The 18,016-nt window shown below is 42.0% G+C and overlaps 1 protein-coding gene across 1 annotated transcript; it reads right to left on the reverse strand.

The window, feature by feature from the left end:
• Nucleotides 1-9,436: 9,436 nt before the first annotated feature.
• Nucleotides 9,437-12,401, reverse strand: LOC120999129 (zonadhesin-like). Its single transcript, XM_040430001.1, has 4 exons — nucleotides 11,999-12,401; nucleotides 11,697-11,815; nucleotides 11,213-11,593; nucleotides 9,437-9,724 (listed from the first exon to the last, which is right to left on the reverse strand). Exons 1-4 carry the CDS (start codon nucleotides 12,399-12,401, stop codon nucleotides 9,437-9,439), a joined length of 1,191 nt encoding a protein of 396 aa, XP_040285935.1.
• Nucleotides 12,402-18,016: the final 5,615 nt, after the last annotated feature.

Below are 18,016 nucleotides of genomic sequence, written 5' to 3' on the forward strand. Positions count from 1 at the left end.
CGCACTTTATGCAGCAGCTCTGACATGTCGGGGTAGTTGTGAATGAACTTCTGCACCACCAAATTCAGCACATGCGCCAGGCAGAGCTGCAACGAGATTTCGCCCATTATCGCACACCACCAGGCCAGGCTTGAGGCTCACCGGCAGCAACCACTCGTCGGTCTGTTGTTCTATACCCCACCACAACTCCTGCGCGGTGTGGGGCCTGTCCCCCAAACATATGAGTTTCAGAACGGCCTGCTGACGTTTACCCCGGGCTGTGCTGAAGTTGGTGGTGAAGGTGTGTGGCTGACTGGATGAGCAGGTGGAAGAAGAGGAGGAGGAAGCTGAGTAGGAGGAGGAGGAGACAGGAGGCAAAGAATCTTGCCCTGCAATCCTTGGCAGCGGAAGGACGTGCGCCAAACAGCTCTCCGCCTGGGGCCCAGCCGCCACTACATTTACCCAGTGTGCAGTTAGGGAGATATAGCGTCCCTGGCTGTGCTTACTGGTCCACGTATCTGTGGTTAGGTGGACCTTGCCACAGATGGCGTTGCGCAGTGCACACTTGATTTTATCGGATACTTGGTTGTGCAGGGAAGGCACGGCTCTCTTGGAGAAGTAGTGCGGGCTGGGAACAACATACTGTGGGACAGCAAGCGACATGAGCTGTTTGAAGCTGTCTGTGTCCACCAGCCTAAATGACAGCATTTCATAGGCCAGTAGTTTAGAAATGCTGGCATTCAGGGCCAGGGATCGAGGGTGGCTAGGTGGGAATTTACGCTTTCTCTCAAATGTTTGTGAGATGGAGAGCTGAATGCTGCCGTGTGACATGGTTGAGATGCTTGGTGACGCAGGTGGTGGTGTTGGTGGTACATCCCAGGTTTGCTGGGCGGCAGGTGCCAACGTTCCTCCAGAGGCGGAGGAAGAGGCCGAGGCGGCAGCAGCAGCAGAAGAGGCCGAGGCGGCAGCAGCAGAAGAGGTAGCAGGGGGAGCCTGAGTGACTTCCTTGTTTTAAGGTGTTTACTCCACTGCAGTTCATGCTTTGCATGCAGGTGCCTGGTCATGCAGGTTGTGCTAAGGTTCAGAACGTTAATGCCTCGCATCAGGCTCTGATGGCACAGCGTGCAAACCACTCGGGTCTTGTCGTCAGCACATTGTTTGAAGAAGTGCCATGCCAGGGAACTCCTTGAAGCTGCCTTTGGGGTGCTCGGTCCCAGATGGCGGCGGTCAGTAGCAGGCGGAGTCTCTTGGCGGCGGGTGTTCTGCTTTTGCCTACTGCTCCCTCTTTGTCTTTTGCTACGCTGTTGGCTCGGTCTCACCACTGCCTCTTCCTCCGAACTGTGAAAGTCAGTGGCACGACCTTCATTCCATGTGGGGTCTAGGACCTCATCGTCCCCTGAATCGTCTTCCACCCAGTCTTGATCCCTGACCTCCTGTTCAGTCTGCACACTGCAGAAAGACGCAGCAGTTGGCACCTGTGTTTCGTCATCATCAGAGACGTGCTGAGGTGGTATTCCCATGTCCTCATCATCAGGAAACATAAGTGGTTGTGCGTTAGTGCATTCTATCTCTTTCACCCCTGGGGAAGGGCTAGGTGGATGCCCTTGGGAAACCCTGCCAGCAGAGTCTTCAAACAGCATAAGAGACTGCTGCATAACTTGAGGCTCAGACAGTTTCCCTGATATGCATGGGGGTGATGTGACAGACTGATGGGCTTGGTTTTCATGCGCCATCTGTGCGCTTTCTGCAGAAGACTGTGTGGGAGATAATGTGAACGTGCTGGATGCACTGTCGGCCACCCAATTGACTAATGCCTGTACCTGCTCAGGCCTTACCATCCTTAGAACGGCATTGGGCCCCACCAAATATGGCTGTAAATACTGGCGGCTACTGGGACCTGAGGTAGTTGGTACACTAGGACGTGTGGCTGTGGCAGAACGGCCACGTCCTCTCCCAGCACCAGAGGGTCCACTAACACCACCACGACCATGTCCGCGTCCGCGTCCCTTACTAGATGTTTTCCTCATTGTTACCGTTCACCACAATAAGAAAAATATTATTCGGGCCAATGTATTGAATTAAAATTCAGGCCTTTTTTTACAGACACCTAACACTAAGTCTATCTGGCTATCTATTTAGGTACCGTATTACACTAATACACGCACACTAGTAATGACAGATTTAGCTGAATATAAATGTGAGGCCTATTATTTAGGCGCTGGGTGACAGGTATACGTTTAATCACAGAATTAGACTTGGATCTGCACTGTAGCGTGTGTGTTAAGTTTTTGAGAATTACCCTATCAGCACCTTGAATCTAATATACCCTTTTAGGGATAGATTTAAAGTAGGCCTGATACAGCAGAAACCACTAATTTTGAGAATTGCAAATTTGGGAATTGTTTTTCAACCCAGAACAAAAACTGTGCTTTGACGGACAGTAAAACTAACTTGACCAGCTAAAACAGTACAGATTTGGATGAATATAAATGTGAGGCCTATTTTTTAGGCGCTGGGTGACAGGTATACGTTTAATCACAGAATTAGACTTGGATCTTGTCACGGCCATGGCTATTGCCGTGACTTTAATTTGTGTGTTCAACCACAGGTGAGGGTCGCTGTGTGTGGCCTCACTTGTGGTTGCCGTGGGCAACTAGTTGTGTTCTGTAATTGTCAGCAGAGCAGCCTGAGCGGCGCTAGGCAGCTTGCTGCTTTGGCATGCGGTCTCACCTGACTTCCTTTATGTTAGGTGTGTGTGTATGTATGTTTGGTGTGCACTGTTTTATGTTACCTGTGCACTGGGACCTTTCCCCTCACTGTGGCTGTCCGTGGCAACGTTTAGTATGTGTACATGTGGTGGCAGTGTCCCGGCCTTCAGGCTGACTCCCAGGACACGCTTGCCACCCATGTCGTTGTCTGCGGCAACAGTCACAGTGTGTTTGTAGTTTGGACACTTCCCTTTTTATGTTTCCCTTCCCTGGTGCTGGAAGGGTTAACTCCCTTTCAGTGTGTGTGAGTCACGGGGTGTGTCTGACTGTTGGGTGTGGCCTCTTGGCCTATAAAGCCTCAGTGTTTGGCATGTCTCAGTGGGTTGCTTCAGCCATGTGTAGCTGGAGCAGCCTCCTGTGTATATCACCTGCCAGTGGGGGCCACCCTTGTGGTCATAGCTTTATCTGTGTACTTTATGTCATGATGTTCAGTTGATGTTTTCCTTTGTCTCTGTTTATTGCAACTACGGATGTCCTGGGTACCTGTGTGTTATGTGTGCTATATCCCTTTGTGTTCTGAGGACATGAGTTGGCATGCATGGGTTCCAGTCAGCGTGGCTGTGACAGGTATGTGTGGAACTTGTTTAGTTCGCCTGTCATATCTGTATGTTGTATGTGTTCCCCCATTCCTTGCAGCTTGGCCAGTGAGACCTCTGTTCCTCCGTGTCCAGAAGGAACAGACCGTCTTACCCTGACTCCTAGTTCAGGGACCGGTCGGAGGGTGAGTTAGGGATCCGAGGTTCCTGAGCATGGGCCCTCCTACCTTCAAGGTCGGCCCATGCAGCTAGGAGTTAGGGTCAGGTTAGGGATGTGTTAGGAGGTGACCTGCTCCCTAATCCTGTTCCCCTGGCCGAGCCGCCTAACATCTTCTGTCATCGCACGGCTGAGGATTTCCCCCATCCTCAGCCGTGACAGATCTGCACTGTAGCGTGTGTGTTAAGTTTTTGAGAATTACCCTTTCAGCACCTTGAATCTAATATACCCTTTTAGGGATAGATTTAAAGTAGGCCTGATACAGCAGAAACCACTAATTTTGAGAATTGCAAATTTGGGAATTGTTTTTCAACCCAGAACAAAATCTGTGCTTTGACGGACAGTAAAACTAACTTGACCAGCTAAAACAGTACAGATTTGGATGAATATAAATGTGAGGCCTATTTTTCAGGCGCTGGGTGACATGTATACGTTTAATCACAGAATTAGACTTGGATCTGCACTGTAGCGTGTGTGTTAAGTTTTTGAGAATGACCCTATCAGCACCTTGAATCTAATATACCCTTTTAGGGATAGATTTAAAGTAGGCCTGATACAGCAGAAACCACTAATTTTGAGAATTGCAAATTTGGGAATTGTTTTTCAACCCAGAACAAAAACTGTGCTTTGACGGTCACTAAAAATAACTTGACCAGCTAAAGCAGTAATGACAGATTTGGATTAATATAAATGTGAGGCCTATTTTTTAGGCGCTGGGTGACAGGCTCAACTTGCCCCTGATGTAGTATATGGCCAAAAAATAACCACACTATTGATGGTTAAATGCACTTGATGAAAGCTTGACCCTGATGTAGGATATAGTAAAAAATAACCACACTATTTATGGTTAAATGCACTTGGGTGACAAGGTCAGCTTGCCCCTGATGTAGTATATGGCCAAAAAATAACCACACTATTGATGGTTAAATGCACTTGATGAAAGCTTGACCCTGATGTAGGATATAGCAAAAAATAACCACACTATTGATGGTTAAATGCACTTGGGTGACAAGGTCAGCTTGCCCCTGATGTAGTATATGGCCAAAAAATAACCACACTATTGATGGTTAAATGCACTTGATGAAAGCTTGACCCTGATGTAGGATATAGCAAAAAATAACCACACTATTGATGGTTAAATGTACTTGGTGGCAGCTTGTGCTGGCGCACAAGCAAGCCACAAAATGGCCGCCGATCACCCCAGAAAAAAGTGACTGAAAAACGCTCTGGGCACCCTAAAAACACTGAGCAATTGAATAGCAGCAGTTCAATGATCCACAGCTGTAGATCGATCACTGAATGAAGTCTTTTGGAGGAGTTAATCTGCCTAATCTCTCCCTAACGTCGCAGCTGCAACCTCTCCCTACACTTGTATCAGCAGAGTGACGTGCAGCGCTACGTGACCCAAGCTTATATAGAGGCTGGGTCACATGCTGCACTGGCCAATCACAGCCATGCCAATAGTAGGCAAGGCTGTGATGGCCTCTTGGGGCAAGTAGTATGATGCTTGTTGATTGGCTGCTTTGCAGCCTTTCAAAAAGCGCCAAGAAAGCGCCGAACACCGAACCCGGACTTTTACGAAAATGTTCGGGTCCGTGTCACGGACACCCCAAAATTCGGTACGAACCCGAACTATACAGTTCGGGTTCGCTCATCCCTATTCACGATCAAATGGAGGAGGTAAATATGATTTTATTTTAAATTTTTTTATTATAGACCTAATATTACTCTACCCCATAGCGATCAGCAATGAATGTGTCATCTGAGGGGTACAATGATGGGGAGCGACTCAATAACCGTTCCTTGTCACTGCACCCACTACTTACAAAGAAATATGCTACGTGACAAAGTAATTAATCACAAAGCAAATTGTTTTGTAAAATACGGTGAAGCAGCCAAATCAAATTTTACAAAACTTTGCTCATCACTACTCACAATGCCAGCATTTTCATAGCTAGTTATGTAGTGCTATTCATCGTGGATATCTGGAGCCAAAAGGCAAGTTATGGAGGGGCACTTCTATAACAAAATGTGGCAATTGTTACCCTGAGAGTTAACTCATTAAATACAAGTGTTTTAATGTGTAACGTCTCAAGTTAATAATTCTTATATCTGTACTTTACCTTGTGCAGGGGCCTTAATTTAAAATAAAAAACATACAGTATTATGTATCTGATATATTATTTAGAACAGAGAATTTAATTAGATAGATAAAGTGAAACCTTTTGGGTCTTGTCCAACTAATTTGTAAAATATTTTTGCTGTACCTGGTAGAACTATGGGTTGACTGGTAGTTCTTGGAGTAGTAGTAGTTGCAGGGGTGGTGGCTGATTGTCCTGAAGAGAATAAGGTAATATACATAATAAAATATAAAAATAGAGTAAATAAAAATCTATCTATAAATAAAGGAATATGCATATGTTTAATAAGTGTAATCCAATTTATCTGGACAATAAAAAAAAATGCAAAGAAAATAATTAGTGCAATTTTTCAAGGCTTGAAATCAGCTGAAATCCTTTGGTTCTTTTCATTGGAAAAATTATTATTCTTACTTTAGTTATGTGATACATTTACATATCTATGTTTATTTGCTTTGGACAAACCTAATTTATACCCATTTTAGATTCAATGTTTGGATACTGTAAGCTTAATGTAACAGCAATGTTCAAAGATTCCATTCAATGAACAACAGCAGACCGACAGACCCTAATGAATTACAATGAGATCCGTAGGGCTCCATTGTGGTGTCCGTCATTTTGACATGATGCATGCTATTGTATATAAAAGAATGGAGGCTCTAAACAGAAATGTGAACAGAGCCAAACAGTTGATGTGGATATACAGTGGGATGCGAAAGTTAATCTTGTTAATCGTCATGATTTTCCTGTATAAATCGTTGGTTGTTATGATAAAAAATGTCAGTTAAATATATCATATAGGAGACATACACAGTGATTTTTGAGAAGTGAAATGAAGTTTATTGGATTTACAAAAAGTGTGCTATAATTGTTTAGACAAAATTAGGCAGGTGCATAAATTTGGGCACTGTTGTCATTTTATTGATTCCAAAACCTTTAGAACTAATTATTGGAACTCAAATTGGCTTGGTAAGCTCAGTGACCCCTGACCTACATACACAGGTGATTCCAATTATGAGAAAGAGTATTTAAGGGGGTCAATTGTAAGTTTCCCTCCTCTTTTAATTTTCTCTGAAGAGTAGCAACATGGGGGTCTCAAAACAACTCTCAAATCACCTGAAGACAAAGATTGTTCACCATCATGGTTTAGGGGAAGGACACAGAAAGCTGTCTCAGAGATTTCAGCTGTCTGTTTCCACAGTTAGGAACATATTGAGGAAATGGAAGACCACACGCTCAGTTCAAGTTAAGGCTCGAAGTGGCAGACCAAGAAAAATCTCGGATAGACAGAAGCGACGAATGGTGAGAACCGTCAGAGTCAACCCACAGACCAGCACCAAAGACCTACAACATCATCTTGCTGCAGATGGAGTCACTGTGCATTATACAACCATTCGGCGCACTTTACACAAGGAGAGGCTGTATGCGAGAGTGATGCAGAGGAAGCCTTTTCTCCGCCCACAGCACAAAAAGTGCTGCTTGAGGTGGGCTAAAGCACATTTGGAATAGCCAGCTTCATTTTCGAATAAGGTGCTGTGGACTGATAAAAACTAAAATTGAGTTATTTGGCCATAACAAGGGGCGTTATGCATGGAGGAAAAAGAACACAGCATTCCAAGAAAAACACCTGCTACCTACAGTAAAATATGGTGGTGGTTCCATCATGCTGTGGGGATGTGTGACCAGTGCAGAGACTAGGAATCTTGTCAAAGTTGAGGGACGCATGGATTCCACTCAGTATCAGCAGATTCTGGAGACCAAAGTCCAGGAATCAGTGACAAAGCTGAAGCTGGATCTTTCAACAAGACAACGACCCTAAACACTGCTCAAAATCCACTAAGGCATTTATGCAGAGGAACAAGTACAACGTTCTGGAATGGCCATCTCAGTCCCCAGACCTGAATATAATAGAAAATCTGTGGTGTGACTTAAAGAGAGCTGTCCATGCTCGGAAGCCATCAAACCTGAATTAACTAAAGATGTTTTGTAAAGAGGAATGGTCTAAAATACCTTCAACCAGAATCCAGACTCTCATTGGAACCTACAGGAAGCGTTTAGAGGCTGTAATTTCTGCAAAAGGAGGATCTACTAAATATTGATTTCATTTCTTTTTTGTGGTGCCCAAATTTATGCACCTGCCTAATTTTGTTTAAACAATTATAGCACACTTTCTGTAAATCCAATAAACTTAATTTCACTTCTCAAATATCACTGTGTGTGTCTCCTATATGATATATTTAACTGACTTTTTTTATTGTAACAACCAACGATTTATACAGGAAAATCATGATGATTAACAAGGTTGCCCAAACTTTCGCATCCCGCTGTACATATAAACTGATTGAAATTCACTGGAAGTTCACTGAAAGTAGTCTTCAGGCAAAAAATCCAGATCACATGACTTACCAAAACAGTGTCCCGGGATAAGAGATATGTCATCTATGGCCACATCACTGCGGAAATCTTCACCTATGATGCCTTCAATGAAAATCTGTGAACACAACATATTACAACATAAGATCATATTGGGTTAGTGCACTAAAGAAGTACCATAAAAAAAAATAAAAAAAATCACTGTAAAGATGGTTCCACTTGCCTGGATGATGTCACTGTCTGGTAAGAAAATCTTTTCTAAATACCAAACATCCCCAGCATTGCCCATTAGGCTAATCACATCTTTCAAACCATCTGCTCTTAAAACAGCGACTTTTAGCTCCATGTATTGTGCAACTCCATACATGTGATACCAGAACTGTAAGCATTGGCTTCCCGTGAAACAATCAGCAGGACTCTCCAACATTGCTCGGTCTCCCTTATTTGAATTACGCCCATCAATGTACAGATAGTATCCATCTGAATAATATGAAAAATATATTGTCTTTTAAAGTTTTCATGATGTCTTCTCAGACTCGTTTTAATTTTTGTTATAATAAAGGGCTGGTAATAGTTCAAAAAGGGACAACTAATTTTGAGATAGTTTTGTCAATTGCTTACTTCCTGTTGTGTGGTCAAATGAAGGCCCTGTTAGATCGGAGGGTGTTGAACCTTGCCAGCGTATCCAGTCCAATTCATCCATTTTTGATTGCTTCCAGTTACAGAATCCAGTATCAAAAGAACAGTTCATATTACATGTATCTATTCCAGAGAAAAGTATACAAATGTATACATGAGGATTTGACAATACTTATAATATCAATAAAGATACTATAGTAGAAATCTATACATATTACTTTTTTTCATAAACATATTAGGCAGGAAAGGCATTTACATGGTGTAGGTGACACAGTTGTTGTGGTGGCAGTAGATGTTGTGGGTGAAGCTGAGCTTGTTTCTACTTCTAGTAAGTAAACATAATAGGTAGACTATAATGTAAAATATAGTATATTTAATATAATACAATAAAAGTAAGACTTTTTTAACTTACCACAGTTAGTATCTTTTTTCCAGTCACCAAGAGATACTCCAATTGCTTCACAAGCTGCAGCATAAACCTCTAGTGAACTGCAGAAATAATCATCATTCCCTTCTGTTGCACATTGGTCATACACACAACTCTCAAAGTAGTGATATGGAGGTATGAGAGCATGACACTGTGCAAAGGGGCCATTGAGAAGCTTAATTATTTCACATTTAGCCTCAGCCTCTTGTTGTATGTCAGGAAGGCATGTTGATGGAGGAGGAGGAGTTGAGTCACACCTACAAACATTAAAAGCTTAAAGTTAGATCTCATATTGTAAAACAGTTGGTGAAAGATGAATGGGACAACAGATCTGATGAATAAATAGAACAAGACAATACTCACGGCCAACCATCATCTGGTACTCGCCAGCTATTTCCAAAGTCATTGACATCAGTTGCAATGCTGCCATCAGGTGTTGTGAAGTCATCAAGGCGGTTGTCATTGTAGGTGCCACATAAACCACATAATAAATCTTTGTATCTTTCATCCACTATAACAAATAACTCATGATCTCCATTAAATTTAATTTGGAGTCCAAAGTTGGTATTCACTACTACATACTGCCCACTTTTTATGATACTTATGCCAGACACATTCGTAGGAAGAGTAACTAAAGCATTGTTAACCTGTAAAGGAACAGAAGAGAGTAACCTCAATAAGCATAAAAAATATCTCTTCGATTAAATCTAAGACCATTGTTTCCTTTATTTTAAAGGGAATATCTCACCTATATTGATATTTAAAACCAGAAAGTGAAACATATTCAATTTTTGCCGTTTGCAATTTATTTTCTATTTATATATGTTATTCTAGTTTCTGTACAAGATTATAGGGTCAGCAATCTTTTCTGAGCTGTTAGCATTTTGAGATATGTTTTACAGCAGGGGTAGGCAACCTCTGGCACTCCAGCTATTGTGCAACTACAACTTCCAGCATGCATACTGCCTCTGCTCTTCTCAGAACTCTCACAGAAATGAATTGAGCAGGCTGGGAACTGTAGTTTCACAACAGCTGGAGTGCTGAAGGTTTTACAGCATATCTTGCGGTAATATATTTTTGCTCTTACAAAACAGACTGCAAAATGTGAACTAATGTTGTCCAATACAGAACTAGAACACAAAGTCCTTTAATAAGACAGCATCTTCTTGGCGTCTTAAAAATATGTGTACTGTAGCACTTTTTTTCTCATATTCTGTAATTTGTTAGTGTTGGGCGTGAATATTCCAATCGCGAATATTAATCGCGAATATCGGCACTTCGAGAATTCGTGAATGTTTAGAATATAGTGATATATATTTGTAATTTCGAATATTCTAGATTTTTTTTTCATCAGTAACCTCCCTTCTTTCTTTTGAGCCAATGAGAAGGCTGCAATGTCTTTGTCTGAGCTTAGCAACATCCCTAGCAACCAATATGAAAGTTGCCTACCCCTTACTATATAAGAACCTCCCCAGCAGCCATTTTCTTCAGTTTTTTTTAAATTCTGAGAGAGAAAGCAGTGTCATTGCTGTGCTTTGTGCTTTCCACTCATTACATTAGATAGATAGTTAGATAGTTTTTATATATATAATACACATAGTTAGTGGTAGATAGTCAGTGTAGGTTATATCTTGATATAGTGTAGCTGTTGCAGTGCAGTGTGTTAGGTAGTGTGATGGGTTCTGCTGTCCATACATACAAGAAGACCTGCTAAAATGTGAAGTTCCACATAATGCGCCAAAATATTTGCATCATTAGTGCCGATTAGCGCAATCGCAAATATATTAGAGCACTCTAACTGCATATAGAGACATTTTTAATGTTCTGCCATGCCAACCATTTTATCCAGTCTCAGGAAACTTCTAGCAGCTTGTAAAATGTAGCAAATGTGACCCATGCCTGTATTCCATGCGCATTACGCGAATATTACATTGCTGATTTCTCGCAATCAAGAAAATAATCTTGAATTTGCGAATTCGCAAATATATGACGAATATTCGCCCAAATATTCATAATGTATCGGAAATTCGAATATAGCCCCTGCTGCTCATCACTATAATTTGTCTCTTATCTTTTAACTCCTGAAGTTATGAGCAAAACATGGGTAGAATAAAATAGATTAGCAATAGACTTACATGCACAATATTGTTCTTCTGTATCAGAATGTGTACATCGTCGACAATCAGGGCAACAGAACTAATGGCCGTCCAGCTTGGGTTACCTCTGTGTTCGTTGCGTGTAGTGACACTAAAGCTGTGCGATGTATTGGCACAGGTCTCCGACACAGTGTAGTTACACGATCCTTGGAAGTGATGAAGTGTGCCATCAAATGTAGAGTAATGGGGGTCTCCATAAATATGGCAGATTGCTGTGCTTGGTTTGTAGCAGCCCAGAAAACCATCTTGTACCTTGCAGATTTCATCTTCTGGACAAGACATTGGTAGACAAGAAACAATATTGTTTTCTTGACACTGACATCTTCTCTCACAGTTTCCTTCAATGAACTCTTCGTCTCTCTGTAAAAAAAAAAATGGAAAATACAGTATGTGTAACAACAGAAAACAAAATGTAAAAGAGCAAATAACATGCATAAAATAGTTTGTGTTGTTCAACACTTACATTGTAATATTGGCCATTGTACCAACATCCACATTGTGCTTCAGATACGCAAATTCCTCCACTGAGGATATAACCATTATTACATTCACACCCTTCCACACAAGGAGAGCTGCATTTCTCTGGAGCATGTGGGTCCAAGCAGGTAGCGGGACATGCGGTCATACATTCATTGTGCTGGCTGTTACCTGGACAGTCTTGACCCCCTGTTATTTGTAATACATAAAATTGGCCACAATTAAAAGACATTTCATATTTCAGCTACAGTTTACAGAATTAGTACAATTTATTCTGCCAATACATACCACATGATGTTATGTTTCTCCAGTTTGGAATGGTGACTCCTTGTTTTTGACAGGCATCAGCATATGCTTGTAAGGCACTACACAAAACATCTTTGCCTCCATCTAAAGCACAGAAATCAAACACACAGCTTTCAAAGAAGCTGTCAGGATCGACTACAGAGTGACATATGTTAAACAGGCCATCTTTACTTGTTAGTATACCACAGAATGTATCACTTTCATACAGGTTCTTTTTCTCTGGAGGACACGTGGTGGGTGGAGTTGGAGTGGGTACATCTGTACATGTTGGATCAGATTTGTCATAGACTATCCAACTATTTCCTAATTCATTAGAATTCTGGGCCAACTGTCCATTTGGCATCAGGAAGTCGTCTGGTCTCTTGTTGTTGAAGTTACCGCACATACCGCAAACTTCATTTGAGAATGTGTCGGGTAATTTCACTTCCACGGTATGATCAGTGTCATAAGAAACTTCAAGTTTGAAATCAGTCTCTAGAACCACATATCTTCCACTTATAGCCACTTTCACTGCACCTCCATTCAAAATGACTGGTAGATTAGTCCAAATATCATTGACCTGCAATGACATTGGTCTTACCAAAATGCGAGATTTTTCTTTGTTCAGAATCTGTATTCTGTAGCCATAAACTTCAACAAGCACTCTCTGCACATAGGAAACAGATGGATTTCCTCTGTGTACATTCTTTGCTTCCACATTAAAATATGGAAGTGATGAGGAGTTGGTGCATAACTTGGTGAGAGTATATGTGCACAGACCCATGAAGTGGTGTGTCTGTCTATCAAAAGTCTCATAATGAGGGTCATTGTGTACTCTGCAGACACCATACGTGTAATACACACATTCAGGATTGCCGTTGGTCACTGAACAGTACTGGCTACTTGGACAACCGTCACTGTTACAGATTAAACTGCTTCCAGGTGAAGGGCATCTGCATTTTGTGGAGCAGGTGTCATCTTTCCAAAATTCAGATCCTACAGGATAATGATTATCATTTTCCCAACATCCGCAGTGGAGACTGGGCACACATTTCTTGTTGTACAAAACATACCCGGGGTCACATATACATGATTCTGTGCAAGGCAGATTACAGTTAGATGGAGATCCTGGACTCCTGCAGGTAGCTGGACAGGCTGTCCCACACTGTTCAAAATGGCTGTTTGGTGGACATTTGATAGCTGTGAAATAGGGTTAGAAACTTTAGTACATAAATAGGGGTCATACGCAATAAGGTTAATTACTTTTCATTACATGTATATTTACATTGTCTTTTAGTTTTTTTTTAACTTTAGTAGTTATAAAACTTTTTAAAGAGTGGGTACTCATTGATTGAGGATTGGTTCAAGCAAGTAAAACATTCAAAACGTTATTTATGTTCTGCTTACGGCAAAAAGTGTCATTTCTCCATGGATGGATTACAGCTCCATTAGACTGACAGGACTGTACATAGGACTGCAGATTGTCACACAGGGCTCCAGGATCCAGATTTAATTCACACAGGTCATACAAACAGTTATTAAAGTAGACCAGAGGATCTACAACATCATGACAGTCTTTAAATGGACCATTTTTGTCAGTGATAATTCCACAGAAGCTGTTGCTGACAATAGTAACTTTTTCATCATCAGGGCAGTTAGGCTGAACAGGTGGCCCAGGAGTACACCTTAAAGGAGAATAGTTAAATACATAAGGGGCTCAATTTCAAATGATAAGATAGAAGAAACTAAGAAATCTATACACTAAATATAATTATATTAAAATATAGAACATTTATTTGTGGAAATATCATATTGAGAAAAGATGTATGTTTCAATAAAATACGTTTATAATAGAAGAGATTTTTCCAATAGATTAGAATTCAGAAGTAAATATATTATTCACAAAACAATAACTTAACAGACTGAATGTACATAAAATGAACTGACTTACGTGGTGTCATTCTCCACTTGCCAACTGTTACCAAGGCTGTTGGAGTCGAGCTCTAGTTCTCCATCTGGGTTTAGGAAGTCATCAGTCTTATTCCCGTTGAAATTACCACAGAGGCCACACACTTTGTTTGTATATTCATGTGGAATAGTCACAACCACTCTATGGTTGCCATCAAATCTCACAATTAGGCCAAATGCTGTTGTGACCAGAACATCATGTCCACTCAGGAATATATTAATACCTGGTACTAGAGTTTCTGGTAAGGTCACAATGCTTCCATTTACCTATATGCAGAGAATAACATATAAGAAGAATTTCTGAAGTCATTTATTCTAAACTCATAATTCCATAATTAATAACATAATTGCAAGCACTTCATCAGGATTATACGCTCTTATGCAATACTTATGCAATAATAATTTGGAACACTTAGGCCTCTTTTACACGGGCGTTGCGGATTGGGGCCGGATGCGTTTAGGGAAAATATTGCGATTTTGACACTAAAACAAGTCAGTTTTCACTGCGATTGCGTTCCATGTTTGCGTTTTTTTCCGCGCGCGTGCAAAACATTGTAATGCGTTTTGCACGCACGTGAAAAAAATCGGCATGTTTGGTGCCCAGACCCGAACCCGGACTTCTTCACTGAAGTTCAGGTTTGGGTTAGGTGTTGTGTAGATTTTATTATTTTCCCTTATAACATGGTTATAAGGGAAAATAATAGCATTCTGAATACAAAAAGCATAGTACAATAGGACTGGAAGGGTTAAAAAACATTTTTAAATTATTTAACTCACCTTAATCCACTTGTTCGCGCAGCCGTTATCTCTTCTGTCTTGTTTTTTGAGGAATAGGACCTTTGATGACGTCATACCGCTCATCACATGGTCCATCACATGATCTTTTTACCATGGTGATGGATCATGTGATGGACCATGTGATGAGCGTAGTGACATCATCAAATGTCCTATTCCTCAAAGAAGAAGACAGAAGAGATGCCGGCTGCGCGAACAAGTGGATTAAGGTAAGTTAAATTATTATTTATTTATTTTTAAACCCTCCAGCCCTATTGTACTATGCATTCTGTATTAAGAATGCTATTATTTTCCATTATAACCATGTTATAAGGGAAAATAATAAAGATCGGGTCCCCATCCCGATCGTCTCCTAGCAACCGTACATGAATATCGCACCGCATCCGCACCTACTTGCGATTTTCAAGCAGCCCCATTCACTTCTATGGGGCCTGCATTGCGTGAAAAACGCAGAATATAGAACATGCTGGAATCTGATTGGTTGCTATAGGCCACTAAACCAGTTCTACTTTACATCAGTTTGATAAATCTCCCCCTTAGGATCTATAATCATACCTTGACTACCCTGTTCTTCTCCAGTGTGATCCTGTATCCATGCACATCCACATTCACATACTTGACATAGGATACTCTTGTATTTCCTCCTCTGTGCTCATTAGCTGCTTCCACATTGAAGTCAGATAGATTTCCATTATGTTCGCACAGTTTGGAAAGAGTGTAGGTGCAGTTTCCCATAAAATGGTGAACCTGGTTATCAAAGGTGTAATAATGAGGATCTCCATTGACCTCACATGAACCTATGAATACAATGATAGATTACATAAATTCTCTTGTTATACGTTATTGCACATTATTGTTCTACAGTATGTATAATGAGCTTGTATAGTTCGGTACATCTAAAGATTGTTCTATATACTTCTGACAATATATATATATATATATATATATATATATATATATATATATCCTCTTCTAAAATGCAACTGTTTAGATTTGCATAGTTTTATTGATCTATACAGTTTTTTTTTACATACAATAGCCCATCTTGATTGAAGATCCTGCGCAAAATCCAGTGCGCTGTGATGTATGACATCACCAGCCGGTCCACTTGGTGATATGATCACTGGCCCATGCAAGATTTCATGCTGGATCTTCTGTCAAGATGGCGACAGCCGACTCTTCGCGATTAGAGTTGAGCGAACACCTGGATGTTCGGGTTCGAGAAGTTCGGCCGAATTTTCCGAAAATGTTCGGGTTCGGGATCCGAACCCGACCCGAACTTCGTCCCGAACCCGAACCCCGAACTTTTCGGCACTAAAAAGGCTGTAAAACAGATCAGGAAAGAGCTAGAGGGCTGCAAAAGGCAGCAACATGTAGGTAAATCCCCTGCAAACAAATGTGGATAGGGAAATAAATAAAAATAAAAATAAAATAAATAAAAATTAACCAATATCAATTGGAGAGAGGTCCCGTAAAAGAGAATCTGGCTTCATGTCAGCAGAGAATCAGTCTGCATGTCCTAGCAGAGAATCATGCTTTACGTCACCCAACACTGGAACAGTCCATTGTCAGATATTTAGGCCCAGGCACCCAGGCAGAGGAGAGAGGTCCTGTAACAGAGAATCTGGCTTCATGTCAGCAGAGAATTAGTCTGCATATCCTAGCAGAGAATCATGCTTTACGTCACCCAACACTGGAACAGTCCATTGTCACATATTTAGGCCCAGGCACCCAGGCAGAGGAGAGAGGTCCCATAACAGAGATTCAGGCTTCATGTCAGCAGAGAATCAGTCTTCATGTCATAGCAGAGAATCAGGCTTCACGTCACCCACCACTGGAACAGGCCACTGTCACATATTTAGACCCAGGCACCGAGACAGAGGAGAGAGGTCCCATAACAGAGATTCAGGCTTCATGTCAGCAGAGAATCAGTCTTCATGTCATAGCAGAGAATCAGGCTTCACGTCACCCACCACTGGAACAGGCCACTGTCACATATTTAGACCCAGGCACCGAGGCAGAGGAGAGAGGTCCCATAACAGAGATTCAGGCTTCATGTCAGCAGAGAATCAGTCTTCATGTCATAGCAGAGAATCAGGCTTCACGTCACCCACCACTGGAACAGGCCACTGTCAGATATTTTTAGGCCCCGGCACCCACGCAGAGGAGAGAGGTCCCATAACAGAGATTCAGGCTTCATGTCAGCAGAGAATCAGTCTTCATGTCATAGCAGAGAATCAGGCTTCACGTCACCCACCACTGGAACAGGCCACTGTCATATATTTAGGCCCAGGTACCCAGGCAGAGGAGAGAGGTCCCATAACGTCACCCAACACTGGAACAGTCCATTGTCACATATTTAGGCCCAGGCACCCAGGCAGAGGAGAGAGGTCCCATAACAGAGATTCAGGCTTCATGTCAGCAGAGAATCAGTCTTCATGTCATAGCAGAGAATCAGGCTTCACGTCACCCACCACTGGAACAGGCCACTGTCACATATTTAGACCCAGGCACCGAGACAGAGGAGAGAGGTCCCATAACAGAGATTCAGGCTTCATGTCAGCAGAGAATCAGTCTTCATGTCATAGCAGAGAATCAGGCTTCACGTCACCCACCACTGGAACAGGCCACTGTCAGATATTTTTAGGCCCCGGCACCCACGCAAAGGAGAGAGGTCCCATAACAGAGATTCAGGCTTCATGTCAGCAGAGAATCAGTCTTCATGTCATAGCAGAGAATCAGGCTTCACGTCACCCACCACTGGAACAGGCCACTGTCACATATTTAGACCCAGGCACCGAGGCAGAGGAGAGAGGTCCCATAACAGAGATTCAGGCTTCATGTCAGCAGAGAATCAGTCTTCATGTCATAGCAGAGAATCAGGCTTCACGTCACCCACCACTGGAACAGGCCACTGTCAGATATTTTTAGGCCCCGGCACCCACGCAGAGGAGAGAGGTCCCATAACAGAGATTCAGGCTTCATGTCAGCAGAGAATCAGTCTTCATGTCATAGCAGAGAATCAGGCTTCACGTCACCCACCACTGGAACAGGCCACTGTCATATATTTAGGCCCAGGTACCCAGGCAGAGGAGAGAGGTCCCATAACAGAGATTCAGGCTTCATGTCAGCAGAGAATCAGTTTTCATGTCATAGCAGAGAATCAGGCTTCACTTCACCCACCACTGGAACAGGCCACTGTCACATATTTAGGCCCAGGCACCCAGGCAGAGGAGAGAGGTCCCATAACAGAGATTC

This window comes from Bufo bufo, chromosome 4 (genome assembly GCF_905171765.1).
Source record: "Bufo bufo chromosome 4, aBufBuf1.1, whole genome shotgun sequence".
NCBI lineage: Eukaryota > Metazoa > Chordata > Amphibia > Anura > Bufonidae > Bufo > Bufo bufo.